Source organism: Trachypithecus francoisi, unplaced genomic scaffold (genome assembly GCF_009764315.1).
Source record: "Trachypithecus francoisi isolate TF-2019V2 unplaced genomic scaffold, Tfra_2.0 Lachesis_group3, whole genome shotgun sequence".
NCBI lineage: Eukaryota > Metazoa > Chordata > Mammalia > Primates > Cercopithecidae > Trachypithecus > Trachypithecus francoisi.
Window position 1 is genome coordinate 137,619,434 of NW_022681468.1, and position 14,210 is coordinate 137,633,643.

A 14,210-nucleotide genomic window follows, 5' to 3' on the forward strand; every position below is an offset into this window, starting at 1 on the left:
GTCTTTCTGTGGCTGGGAAATGTGGCTGAGTTGGCATCACGACAGAATATTACATTACATGTAGTTTATTCCAGCGGTTTTTTTTTTCTGTTCCAACACTTCTGAAGCAGCTCAGATGTCACTATCTTGTTTCTGGGATTTAAAAAATGTTGGGCCTACATGTGAATAAATTAATCTTTAGAACTTGTCATCTACAACTTAAAGAAAAAAAAAGAAACCTCAGAATATAAATAACTCTAAAATCATACAATGGCATTTTGAGTAGTACCCTCAGGTGAGTTAACGTAATTTAAAAGCACTGCTAATTACAGTGTGGACCAGGACCACTGTGGGCCTTGCTAGAAATGCAGAATCCTGAATCCCTTCTCAGACCTACTGAAACAATCTGCATTTTGTCAAAATCTATTGGTGATTCATATGCATATTAAAAGTTTGAAAATCACTGCATTTCTTCTCAGGCTAAATCTATAAACAGTAAATTGTGAATTTGAAAAAGCCATACAGAAGTTGCAGTGAGCTGAGATCACACCACTGCACTCCAGCCTGGGTGACAGAGTGAGACTGTGTGTCAAAAAACAAAAAAGAAAAAGTCATAATGCAGGAGATGGTAAAAAAATAAATAAATAAATAAACATAATAATAATTATAGGGTCAGTACTGAATTATCCTTTCTTAGATTACATATTTGGAAATGATTTCACTGCTTCTATTTGCATGCAATTATATCTAATTTTCATGAGATTCTTATGTTATTTAAAAATGAAGCCAGATCTGATAAAAGCCAAAAGCTGTCCAGCTTTCTCATCCTGCCTTATCCTTCAAGTTCTGCTCTGATGCTGTATTTGGACGCATACTCATCAGGCTGGGATATAGCACCAGCCCAAACGCTTCTAATCTTGGTGTCTCTTTGACTTAATATTTGGTCTGTAGTTTAAAGAAGTAATTAAATAATTACTTTTTAAACAGCCTTAAGAAGTAACAGCTTTATTGGGCTGTATTTGGAGCAGAGATAAATAGAAATGGTAATACTATTACTTTTAAACCCAGTGTGTGACAATGATGACAATAATTTGTTTAGCACTTACTGTGTGTCACATTGTGTATTAAGTATGCTATGTGTATTATCTCATTTAATTTTCACATACTTTGAAATAGTCACTATTATTTTCATATCTCAAATGAGAAAATGGAGGCATAGAATACTGAAGTTACCTGTCCATTTGAGATGATAGGTCTGTACCAGAGCCAGGTCTCCAGCCAGATCAGCCACAGTCAGCAGCCATGTTATCCATCCATGATGCTAAACTACCTAATGTGTTAATGTCAACAAAGATGAACGTGTTGTTAGCTATGACACATTATAATATGCACAACATCTGGCAATATTCAGGAATTAACAATAGGCTTGGCCGGGCGCGGTGGCTCAAGCCTGTAATCCCAGCACTTTGGGAGGCCGAGACGGGCGGATCACGAGGTCAGGAGATCGAGACCATCCTGGCTAACACGGTGAAACCCCGTCTCTACTAAAAAATACCAAAAACTAGCCGGGTGAGGTGGTGGGCACCTGTAGTCCCAGCTACTCGGGAGGCTGAGGCAGGAGAATGGCGTGAACCCGGGAGGCGGAGCTTGTAGTGAGCTGAGATCCGGCCACTGCACTCCAGCCTGGGTGACAGAGCGAGACTCTGTCTCAAAAAAAAACAAAAAAACAAAAAAAACAATAGGCTTAAAATTGTCTGCTATAATTGTTTAGTTGCTATTCTGAAATTAATCACTTGTTCATTCACTCTCGTTTCAGGAATTAGTGAATCTCATCAAATGGGAATTTTCCGAATACTTGCTGGAATCCTTCACTTAGGCAATGTTGGATTTACATCCCGAGATGCAGACAGCTGCACAATACCTGTAAGTTCAGAATAAGTTTTAGTGGGATGGCAGTTGAATTGTGTTTTAGATTTGTAGATTGTTTAAAGAAGCAATATACTTTAAGTCTCTCTCTCAATATTATCAGAAATATAATTATCAAAGACATATATTACCAAAGGAGAATCTCAAACTGAGAATAAAGAAATATGGATTCTAATCCCTGGTGCATAGTGATTTTGTGGTGTGTGTGACAGAGATAGAGAAAGAGAGAGGGTTGGATAGATGAAATTACTGACTGTGATGCAGATGTGGCCCCACAAGATCAGAAACTCATGGAAGTTAAAGCTATAAGGGATCATATCATGCCCTTACGGAAATGTTTCAGGACTCCCCACTGCCTTCAGAAGCAGACCCAACACCTTACTTGGCATGACATGACATGACATGAAAGGGCTTCATGACTGACCCCTGACTTCCTGTTGAGCTTCTTTCTCATTGCTTTGCACACTCCACATCCAGCCGTTTCCATGCCAGGCTGGCTGTCTCTCCTGGCTTTGCTCAGATTCTCCCTCCTGGGGTTCGTAGATTGCTCTTCTTCCCTAGCCAGCTCTTACTCACTTCTCACAGGCAGATCTCTAGCATGTCTTCTTAGATACACACTCCCCCCTTCTGCTTTCCTTTATTGTAGCTCAAATCACATTGTTCTATAAAGGTCTCTCTTGCTTGCCTTTACCCACTAGGATTTGAGGTCCTTGTAGAAAGAGCCATGCTATTCATTTTGGTATTCTTAATTAAGGCCTTAATTTAAATGGCATTTATTCAACTCAGTTGCCTTTTTTCTCCGGATCTATAGCCACTTGTGTAAAAACAGATTCTCTACTCCTATAAGAAAAGAATCTATTTCTTGTCTTTTCTGGATATACTACTTTGATACTATATTAGATGTGTGAGACATGATATAATATAAAATAAGTGACTTTATGATTTGAAAAGAAAACTTTTTCTGTAACTTTTTTTTTTTTGAAACGGAGTTTCGCTCTTGTTGCCCAGGCTGGAGTGCAAAGGCATACGATCTCAGCTCACTGCAACCTCTACCTCCTGGGTTCAGGCGATTCTCCTGCCTCAGCCTCCTGAGTAGCTGGGACTACAGGTACACACTACCATGCCCAGCTAATTTTGTATTTTTAGTAGAGAGAGGGTTTTGCCATGTTGGCCAGGCTGGTCTTGAACTCCTGACCTCAGATGATCTGCCCACCTTGGCCTCCCAAAGTGCTGGGATTACAGGTGTGAGGTATGAGCCACCACATCCAGCCCTGTAACTTATTTATTAGTCCAAGGGCCAAGAGCTAGATGGGCAGAGAGTTTGGTTTACAGAAAGCTTGATCCTCATGATTTTCTTTATGAATATTTGAGGTGTAATTTTCCTAAGCCATGGGTCCTAATTTTAGATGCATGATTCCTCCTCCCCTGTCCCACCCTCTTTTTTTCTAATGGTGGTTTTGTAAAAGGCAAAATGATAATTCTAATTTAAACCCTGATTTCTTCTAATGAAACATTGCTAGTCTTTTTAAAAGCCTTGTTGAGATGTAATTCACATATCATACTCATTTAAAGTGTACCATGAAGTGGCTTTTAGTATATTCACAGATATGTGCAACCATCACCATAGTCGGTTTAAAATACTTCCATGACCTCAAAAAGAAACCCAGCACCCTTTACTTATTGTTACCTATGTGTCAATTTCCCTAGCCCTAAGCAACCATAAATCTGTTTTCTGGCTGATTTGCCTGTTCTGGACATTTCATATAGATGGAATCATATCATATATGGTCTTTTGTGACTGGCTTCTTCCAAAATCCATCCATGTTGTAGCATGTGTCAATACTTATTCTTTTATATGGCTGAGTAATAGTCCATTATATGGAGATACCGTATTTTGTTTATCCATTGGTTGATTGATGGATATTTGAGTTGTTTCGCCTTTTGGCTGTTATGAATAACCCTATTCTGAATGTTGGCATACAAACTGGATTTTTTAAAAAGAACTCATTGATTTCTGCATCACCATCTTTCGTCTTTACCCTTGTGACCTTTCCCCAAATGTCAAGCTTCTCCTAATCAAGAAAGTCGTGACTAATGTTATATCACATATATCACTTCACTATGAGTCTTACCTAAAATTTGAGTGTACTGTTTTCCTATTTGAGATGTCTAGAAGTTATTAATATCATCTTGGAGGAATAGTACTTACAATGTATGGAACTTGTCCAGAAGTTACTTCCATCCAGTTCTTGTAATTCTGTTATTTTTACTTTCTAACCAGTGCTTGTCAACTTTGTTGATTGGATGATAGCTATAAGTACTACAGTTTCACTATTCGGGGTAGGTGGAGATTAAATGAGTTTTTGTTTTGTTTTTTGTTTTTTCCTGTTTTTCTTTTTGAGACAGAGTCTCTCTCTGTCGCCTGGTCTGGAGTGCAGTGATGTGATCTCGGCTCACCGCAACCTCCACCTCCTGGGTTCAAGCTGTTCTCCAGCCTCAGCCTCCCGAGTAGTGTCCAGCTAATTTTTGTATTTTTAGTAGAGACGGGGTTTCACCATGTTGGCTAGGCTGATCTCAAACTCCTGACCTCAGGTGATCTGCCTGCCTTGGCCTTCTGAAGTGCTGGGATTACAGGCATGAGCCACTGTGCCTGGCCTTAAATGAGCTTTAGAAGTTACTGACAAGACATATTTATTTGATAGTTCTGCTCCACCTTAAAGGCATTTGCTGAACCCAGTGACCTTGAGCTTTGGGTTTCATAGCAAAGTGAGCTACAGAAGACAAAGCACAAGACTCATATAAACAGGGGAACACAAAGACTCCTGCCTAAATCTGAGACCCTAAGTGGGGAGCTATTAATCAATTTGCCCACCACCCGCTCCAAGAGTATAAAGAAAACTTAACCTGACCCATACTTTGGTGCCAAGTGGAGGCAGAAAACTAGCTCCCTAAAAATTTATAACAGCAAACTGACTCTCACACATATTCATTCCCAGACTGATTTCATAGTTCCTGGAAGGTCTCAAAAAACTACGTAAAGAAAATATAGCTTAAATTGATCCTGGGCCGGTAGTGGCCTAGGCACCTGACAGAAGCAACTGCAAATCTACTTTGGAGGACCCACCTTCAGTCTAGGCCTCAGTGGAGTCCCATCAGAAAAGTTACAAGAAGTATTGACTCACAATCAGAAATCACAAGTCCCCCAGTGAAACAAAATAGAAGGAGCTAGGAGAAATGACAGATAGCAGAGTCATACCTGCTAAGAATGCCAAAATAAATTAACAGCAGATTTGGCACAACTGAAGAGAAAACTGATAAGCTAGAAGATAGATGTGAAGAAATTGCCCAAAATGCAAGATAAGACCCAAAGATAGAGCATTTGAAATAGTAATTAAGAGAGAAGGATAGAGTAATAATGTCTAATTTTAATCTAATGAAAATTCATAAAGGAGAGAAGAGAGAGAATGAAGCAGACATAATATTCCAAGAGATCATTACTAAAAAGTTTTAGAACTTGTGAAAATGACTAACCCACAGAAAATCCCAGTTAGGATAAATAAAAAGAAATCTACTCCTAAGCACATCATAATGATATCAAAGACAGAGGAAACTTCAAACAGAGAGATTAAGAGATTGCCCTTGAAGAAATAGCAGTTAATCTGATAGCTCACTTTCCAGCTGCAGTTATAAAAGCCAGAACACAGTGGAATAATATCTTCAGTGTTCTTAGAATGGAAACTATTAACTTAGAATTATATATCCGGTTAAAATATCTTTCTAGAATGAATTAAAGTTGGAAGCATTTTCAGACAATTGAAAACTTATGAGCGGCCAGGTGTGGTAGCTCACACCTGTAGTCCTAGCACTTTGGGAGGCTGAGGCAGGTGGATCACCTGAGGCTAAGAGTTTGAGACTAGCCTGGCCAACATGGCAAAACCCTCTCTCTACTTAAAATACAAAAATTAGCTGGGCATCGTGCGCATGCCAATAATCCCAGCTACATGGGAGGCTGAGTCATGAGAATTGCTTGAACCTGGGTGGCGGAGGTTACAGTGAGCTGAGATCGTGCCACTGCACTCCAGCCTGGAGGATAGAGTGAGACTGTCTCAAAAAAAAAAAAAAAAAAAAAGCTTATAAGAATCTGCTGTTGCCAGTGAGCCCTCACTAGAGGAAATATTAAATATTAGAGGATATAGTTTAGGCAGAAGGAAAGCGATCCCAGGTAGAAGATCTGAGATGCAAGAAGAAATGAACTAAGAAGTTAGTAAAATGTGGGCAAATGTAGGTAAAATTTGATTAATTAAAATAATAATAGTATATTGATCTGGTAAAAGATAGAATTCCCCACAAGACATGTATTAATTACAAAGGGAAAGATAGTTATCATTACAGTCAAGAAACCTGGCAGACATTCCCTTAACCAAGTGATCACAATTGATAGTACCAATATTTGGACCAATCAATATCACATAGCTTTGGATATGACACACTTAGAAGAGTGCGACACCACTTCTCTGGTATTTCTGCCAAAATCTAATCATGAGGTAATATCATAGAGACACAAATTGAGGGACTCTTCAAAAAGTCAAGGTCACAAAAGACAAAGAAGAATGAAGAACTGTTCATGTTAAAGGAGACTAATGAGACATGATACCTAAATTCAATCCATGATCCTGGATTGAATCCTGGACCATAAAAATTAATTATCTTTTGTAGAGCACACTGTTAGGCCAGCTGGCAAAGACTGATTTAGATCTGCAGGTTATATTACAGGGTTGTATCATTGCTAATTTTCTTATTTTGTTCATTATACTGTACTTACATAAGATAATGTCCATGTATTTTAGGAAATGCACACTGAAATATTTAGATAAAAGGGGCATTGTGTTTGAAATTTACTCTCAAAAAGTTCTGAAAAAGTAATGTGTGTGTGTGTATATATATGTGTGTGTGTGTGTGTGTGTGTGTAAAAGAGTGAGAGAGTGATAAAAGGGAATGTGGTTAAATGTTAATATTTAGGGAATCTGAGTGAAGGGAATTTTTTGTACTATTCTTGCAACTTTTCTGTTAGTCTAAAATTAGATAAAAAGTTTAAAATATAAAATGAATCTCTAGCCCCCTACCATACCCCACACACAAAAGGTAGAACTAAAGTATTGGATAACAGAGGATAAATTGGGAGGGGTGTTTGGAGTTAGTGTTACCTAGTTACATTATGTTAATTATATAACAGAATAGTAACAAAGTAAACCTTTCAAACTAGTGGAGAGGAAAATGGATTGAAAAAAATCAAAATATGGCAAGAAAGAGGGAGAAAAAGAAATGTTGAAAAGCAGGACAACCAAAAGAACAAAATAAGATAGAAATAATTAAAAATGGACTAAATGCTGCAGCTAAAAGACTTAGATTGTTAGACTGGTTAAAAAAATTCAGATATAACCATGGAATACTACCCAGTCATAAAAAAGAATGACATCATGCCTTTTGCAGCAACCTGGACGCAGCTGGAAAACATTATCCTAAGTAATGCAAAAACAGAAAACCAAATACATGTTCTCACTTGCAAGTGGGAGCTAAACATTGGTTGCACATGGTCATAAATGGGAACAGTAGACACGGGGGAATACAAGAGAGCGTAATGGTTGAAAAAAACTACCAATTGGCGGCTATGTGCACTACTGAGGTGATGGATTCATTCATACTCCAAACCTCAGCATCACACAATATTCCTTTATTATGTACTTGTGCACAGACCTGCACATGCACCCCCCGATTCTAAAATAAAAGTCGAAAAAAGAAAAAAAAGTTTCAGGTATGTACTTTTAAAAGAAGCATTCCTAAAATATAGAGGTACAAAAAGTTTGAAAAAAACAGTTTAGAAAAGACATGCTAGCTAGGACAAAACTGGCAGCACTGTGCGGGTATTGAACAAAATAGACTTTGAGGCCAAAAGCAGTGCTAGAAGGAAATAGAGTGACTTTGCAATGATAAAGATTTTATTCACTGTGCATGATGTCTGCCTGTAATCCTAGGAGACTGAGGCAGGAGGATCTCTTGAGCCCAGGAGTTTGAGGCTACAGTGAGATACGATTGTACCACCACACTCTAGCCTGGGCAACAGAATGAAATCCCATCTTTAAAGAGAACAGATTTTATTCACCAGGAATATGTAATAGTGCTAAACTTCTATGTACTTAATGACATAGCCTCAAAAGATATATAGCAAAAATCAACAGAAACCACAAGAAGAGACAAATTTGCTGTCAGAGTGGGAGATTATTGACTTCTCTCAATTATTGATAGGTGAAGTCCAAAAATGAGTAAAGCTGTGGAGAATTTAAACCAAACAGTTAACCATCTTGATGTAATAGAACAATATGGTAACAACATTCAAGTAGAGTATGTTTACAGAATGCTGATCCACTTTTTTTTTTTTAATTTTAAGAAAATTGAGATGGAGTCTCACTTTGTTGCCCAGGCTGGAGTGCAGTGGCGCTGTCTCAGCTCACTGCAACCTCCACCTCCCAGGTTCAAGCAGTTCTCCTGCCTCAGCCTCCCCAGTAGCTGGGATTACAGGTGTCTGCCAGCACAAGCAGCTAATTTTTGTATTTTTAGTAGAGACAGGGTTTTACCATGTTGGCCAGGCTGGTCTCAAACTCCTGAGCTCAGGTGATCCTCCTGCCTTAGCCTCCCAAAGTGCTGGGATTACAGGCGTGAGCCAGCGCGCCCCGCCTGGCCCACTTTTAAATGATGTCAGACTCTAAATACATACATGTATATGGCTGCTTATGTAAGGGAGTTGACCAGGCAGTGGTGCTGGTTTGTATCTAAAGTGATTACTTGGGTGAAAGGGGGATGAAAGAAAGAAGGGGTGCTTGAGTGTGAAGAGTCTAGAGATGAGGGTGTCAGAAGACCCAGGTTCTAATGCCAACTCTGACGTCAATTGCCAGCTGATTTTTGACAAGCTATATTTGTTATCTTGGATCCTATTTCCTCATTTATCCACCAGAGACAATGTTCACCCTGCCTGTTCCCCAGAAATGTTGTCAGATTCCACTGATACATGTGATTGAAGATGTTGAAAAATATAATGTACTAACATAGATTAAAATAGACAAGTATTTATCAAACATCTACTCATGCAAGGCTCATGGAAGATATTCTAGGGGGTACAGGGATATGTAAGTCATGGAAGTCATTCTGATCTAAAAAGTCACACAAATAACTGTCAAATTACCTGCTTACAACCCTTCAGTGCTCTCCCATTGCTCTAAGGATAAAGACCAGCTGGAGTATAGCCTCTGTCTGTTTCTGTGACTTCAGTTCACATTTTCTCCCTCATTCAGCTTCAATCCTTCCTATAGGTGATTTCCTTCCTACCACAGAATATTTTTGCCAGCTGTTTCCTTGGCTTGGAAAGTCCTTTTCTCCCTCTTTCACCCAGTTAGCACCTTCCTTTTCTCAAGGGAACTGTCTCCTGCTTCCTAAACAGAGCATATTCCTCTCACATGGACTCAGCATAGTGTCCTTGGTCTTTGTGGTATTTTTCATTTTAGGGAGCAATCACTTGATTAATATCCATTTTTCCCGAGTGACTATAAGTTCTAGGAGGGCAGGGACCATTTTTGTTTTTGCTTTCTGGCGCATAGTAGCACTCGGTAAATAATTGTTGACTAACTGACTGATTTTTTGACCAAATGAATGAAGGTACTTTAAGAGAGATACAAATACTATGAAGAGTTAAAGGAAGAGGTAATTTTTGAAGTGAGCCCCAGAAGAGATTGCAAAATGCTGCCTGGATGTCAGTTTAATGGATGAATGTGTTTATTATCACTAATCAACTTTGAGTTATCTTGGTGTTTGTTATAACAAAGAAATTGCTGAATTTTATTTGTTAACTCTTTGTTGACATTTTCCAGGAGATTCTCATTTGATTTATCTGGTCATAGGAAATAACTCATTATCTTTTGGCAGCCCAAGCATGAACCTCTCTGCATATTCTGTGACCTCATGGGTGTGGACTATGAGGAGATGTGTCACTGGCTCTGCCATCGGAAGCTGGCTACTGCCACAGAGACGTACATCAAGCCCATCTCCAAGCTGCAGGCCACAAATGCCCGTGATGCTTTAGCCAAGCACATCTATGCCAAGCTTTTTAACTGGATTGTAGATAATGTCAATCAGGCTCTCCATTCTGCTGTCAAACAGCACTCTTTTATTGGTGTGCTGGACATTTACGGGTGAGTATATTTGGCTAATTGGTCTGCCAGAGAGCATTCCTTTCTAGAACTTATCTAGTAAGTCTAAGTGGGCATTTGATTCTGCTTCCTACTGGTAAAGAGAAGGGAAACTTTGCCTGTGACAATTGAAGAATACCTTGATGATGGTGATGCAATTGCATGTTGCTTAAAATTTAAGTAAAACAAAACAAAATGCTTCAAATCTGAAGCTAATTTACTTAGCTGGTGCATAGACTTAATTGATTTTCAGATGCTCATGTGGTAAATTATCACTGAAATTCTAAAAATCTAATGTTATTTGCTAGTTTGCCTTATTTGGGTACCTGTCTTTAGCTGTTAAAATCCTTCCCTCATATTTGTGCTTGTTTCATACTTAATTTTTCATTCTCTGGTTCTCTTTTTCAAAAGAACCTGTAGGATCTCTGTTCCTATTTCTCTCCTATGTGTGTGTAACACTGTGAGTCAGTAAATTGGCAAGAGCAATGGGTTTATCATAATTCTGATGTTCCCCACTTGGGGGTGAATGAGCCCTCAAAAACTCATAGTGTTGAACACCTCTGCATGCTAGGGCCGTTAAACAAAACAAAACAAAACACAACAAAAAAAGCCTCTCTGCTGCATGGCTGATGCTCATCTGCTGGGTACATATTTCTTGTTACTGACTTATAAATCTTTATCTTCACTGATATGGAAAGAAAATTTTACAATGTTGGGGAATGTCCCATTTCTTTCTTCCTAATGTGTATATTTTGAATATTTTTAAAAAGCTTTTTGTTCCTTTTCTCCCCTTTCCATATTATCTTCGTGGTTACAGATTTGAAACATTTGAGATAAATAGTTTTGAACAGTTTTGCATAAATTATGCAAATGAAAAACTACAGCAACAATTCAATATGGTAAGAATGTTCTTCCTTAAATAATATTCTGCTATAAATTATTCTCTTGAATTCCTAGTCTTTGTTTAAAAGCTTATCCCTGAAATGAAGTTGTGAATTATAATTATTATATGGAATTTAGAACTGATGATTAATGAATGGTACAACATTAGAAAAATGTTTTATGGGCCAGGTGGGATTCAAGGCTATCCTTGGATTGCTGTCTGATAATAATGAAAATTTGGGACAAATAGATTGAAAGAAGCAGGCAGTGTGTTAGGTAATTGCTTGGGAGTATGAAGCTTTGAGCCCAGGGATATCTTTCAGTTTGTTATTTTGAAGTTAATTGTGTGTGGAATTATGACTGTCTTTTTTTTTTTTTTGAGACGGAGTCTTGCTCTTTCGCCCGGGCTGGAGTGCAGTGGCCGGATCTCAGCTCACTGCAAGCTCCGCTTCCCGGGTTTTACGCCGTTCTCCTGCCTCAGCCTCCGGAGTAGCTGGGACTACAGGCGCCCGCCACCTCACCCGGCTAGTTTTTTGTATTTTTAGTAGAGACGGGGTTTCACCGTGTTAGCCAGGATGGTCTCGATCTCCTGACCTTGTGATCCGCCCGTCTCGGCCTCCCAAAGTGCTGGGATTACAGGCCTGAGACACCGCGCCCGGCAATTATGACTGTCTTAATGCTTACTTGCTATATTAGCAAGATGTCAGAACTAAAAAGCAGAATTTTACATATTCTCTTTTCAACAGTCTGGGACATTCACTGAGGCAATGGCAATGGGAATATTTTGAGTGGCTCTTGTGAAGTAGTAATATTAAATATCTTAGAGGAGTACTGTGGTGTTGGGAGATTCAGAGATGCTTAAAAATCAGAGTCAGCAGATTGTAATAATGAAGGACACAGAGCCCAGAGGTGAACTGTGTGAGTTGGAATCCTACCCTGTGTCAGTTATCCAGGAGGTCTTGGGCAAGTTAGTTGACCTCCCTGGGCCTTAACTTCCTCATCTATAAAATGGACATAATAATAGTACCTGCTGGGCCAGGCGCGGTGGCTCAAGCCTGTAATCCCAGCACTTTGGGAGGCTGAGACGGGCGGATCACGAGGTCAGGAGATCGAGACCATCTTGGCTAACACGGTGAAACCCCGTCTCTACTAAAAAAAAATACAAAAAACTAGCCGGGTGAGGTGGCGGGCGCCTGTAGTCCCAGCTACTCGGGAGGCTGAGGCAGGAGAATGGCATAAACCCGGGAGGCGGAGCTTGCAGTGAGCTGAGATCCGGCCACTGCACTCCAGCCTGGGCGACAGAGTGAGACTCCGTCTCAAAAAAAAAAAAAGAAAAAAAAATAATAGTACCTGTTGTGTGTGGTTTTATGGATTAAATGGGTTGGAATATGTAAAGTGTCCATCATGTACAAGGCATAGTTCTAAGTGCAAGAGTGGGAGTGATTGTTAGTGTTGATGAAAGAGGATATTAAAATGAGACACCCCTAGGAATTAGAAGATAGAGCTGAAGGGCAGGAAAGACACCCTTAATAAATCCTCATCTTGTAAAGAAAGAGGTCAAGTGGTATGGTTTGTAGTTGATGCACAAAAAACAGATGTTTAAAGACATTGCAAGTTACAAATTTGGTAAAAAACAAAAGAGGATCTAAAAATAGTAATATAGGGAGAATAGTGGAAGAGGAGGACGGAGGTGGTGTATGTGAATTTAGCCTCTTTTGTGTCATAATGAAATCAGTAGATGTTTCATAGTGATAAATCAGAAGGTAGCTGATAAGCATATTCTTTAGAAATATGTAGGTAAATATCAGAAGAAATAGCTAAGGGAATTAAAAATGGTTGCCTCCAGGGAGCGAGACTGGGGTTGGGGAGAGATGGGACAAGGAGTTGCTGCTTGTCGTTATAAAACCTTTTAGACTGTTTGATTACATATTCCATATACTATGATAAAAACTGGAACCATCTTTGTTTAGCAAATTAAGCTTCTTACCACAGTGACATAACGTAGAAGTTATCTTAAAACCTTAGGCCTATGACTGTTTCCATAATAAGATGACTACTAATATGATTTTCATCTCTGCATAAAAAAATTAATGAAAACCTATCAGAAACTAAACTGAGCATTACCGTTTCTCAAGGTGTTTCTGAGTTTCTTAATACTTAGTTAATGCCACAGCCTTCCACTCTTTCCGAATGTTTCCACACAGAGTGACTGGAATGGCAGGAAGCAATGCCAGCCTCTTTAGGAACTGGCTAGTTTGTCTGTTTTTCAGGGGTCTCCTGTCTGCATGTGTGTTTTGGTCTCTTGTGTCTCCTCCTCTTTCCTGCTTTCTGTCTCTATCCACCTGTTTCTCCTTCTCTCTTCACATACCCCCTTATATTCTGCATCTTTGATTCTCTCTGCACAACTTCTCTGCCCCCTCTTCCTATCCTATGGTAGGTTCTTTCCTTCTAGTCTGTATACATCTTCTCCACCTCAAGCTCTCTCCTTTCTCACTCACTTTAAACTTCCTGTGAACCCAGCAGTGGTTGGAATGCTCTTCTCGTCCTTTTAACTTGCTTATCTCCCATTCATTTTGGCTTTCAGCTTCAACTCCCACTACTAATTGCCTGATTATTTTCTTGTTTCCCAGTTCAAATACCTGAGAGAGAGAATCTGATTAACACTGTTGAGTTTTTCATCAGAGGTCTCTAGCAGGAGACTGCCCTCACGTACCCACACTGGTTTAGTCAGCTGTGACTAGGAATGTGGGGTCTCACAGTATAAAGAACTTGACTGCATAGGGCTGTTACCTGATCTGGGGATGTAGTTGGGGGCAGTCAGCATGAGAAACCCCGTGACTGGCATGCTTAGTGTTTGAAGGCATTACTATATTGACCAAGAATCTCTTGCCATATTGAACTACATGCCTGTATTCTTTGACAGTTGAGCATCCAAAATTTTAAAGACCCCAGGAGCTTTTCCAAACTAGACATGGAGATGTGTGTGAGAAATAATGCTCTATTTAATGTCTAGAGCAGTGTTTCTGTTGTCAATATTGAGACTACATATAAATTAATGAAATTTTTAAAAACAGAGCACATTGTTTTGGAAGATACTCGTACCATCAGTCAGGGTGTCCTGCTGACATATGGTGCCCTATTTGCCTTCTCATTAATCAAAAGAACAGAAGAAATTTGTTTTCTTAT

General features: G+C 39.3%; 1 protein-coding gene across 9 annotated transcripts in view; it reads left to right on the forward strand.

The window, feature by feature from the left end:
- MYO5A (myosin VA) overlaps window positions 1-14,210 on the forward strand; it is a 223,219-nt gene that overhangs the window by 109,846 nt on the left and 99,163 nt on the right. For all 9 annotated transcript variants that reach the window (XM_033190085.1, XM_033190088.1, XM_033190086.1 and 6 more), the window contains exons 9-11: window positions 1,796-1,902; window positions 9,880-10,145; window positions 10,960-11,041. In XM_033190085.1, the coding sequence (XP_033045976.1) occupies window positions 1,796-1,902; window positions 9,880-10,145; window positions 10,960-11,041 (455 nt within the window). The remainder of the gene's footprint in view (window positions 1-1,795; window positions 1,903-9,879; window positions 10,146-10,959; window positions 11,042-14,210) is intronic.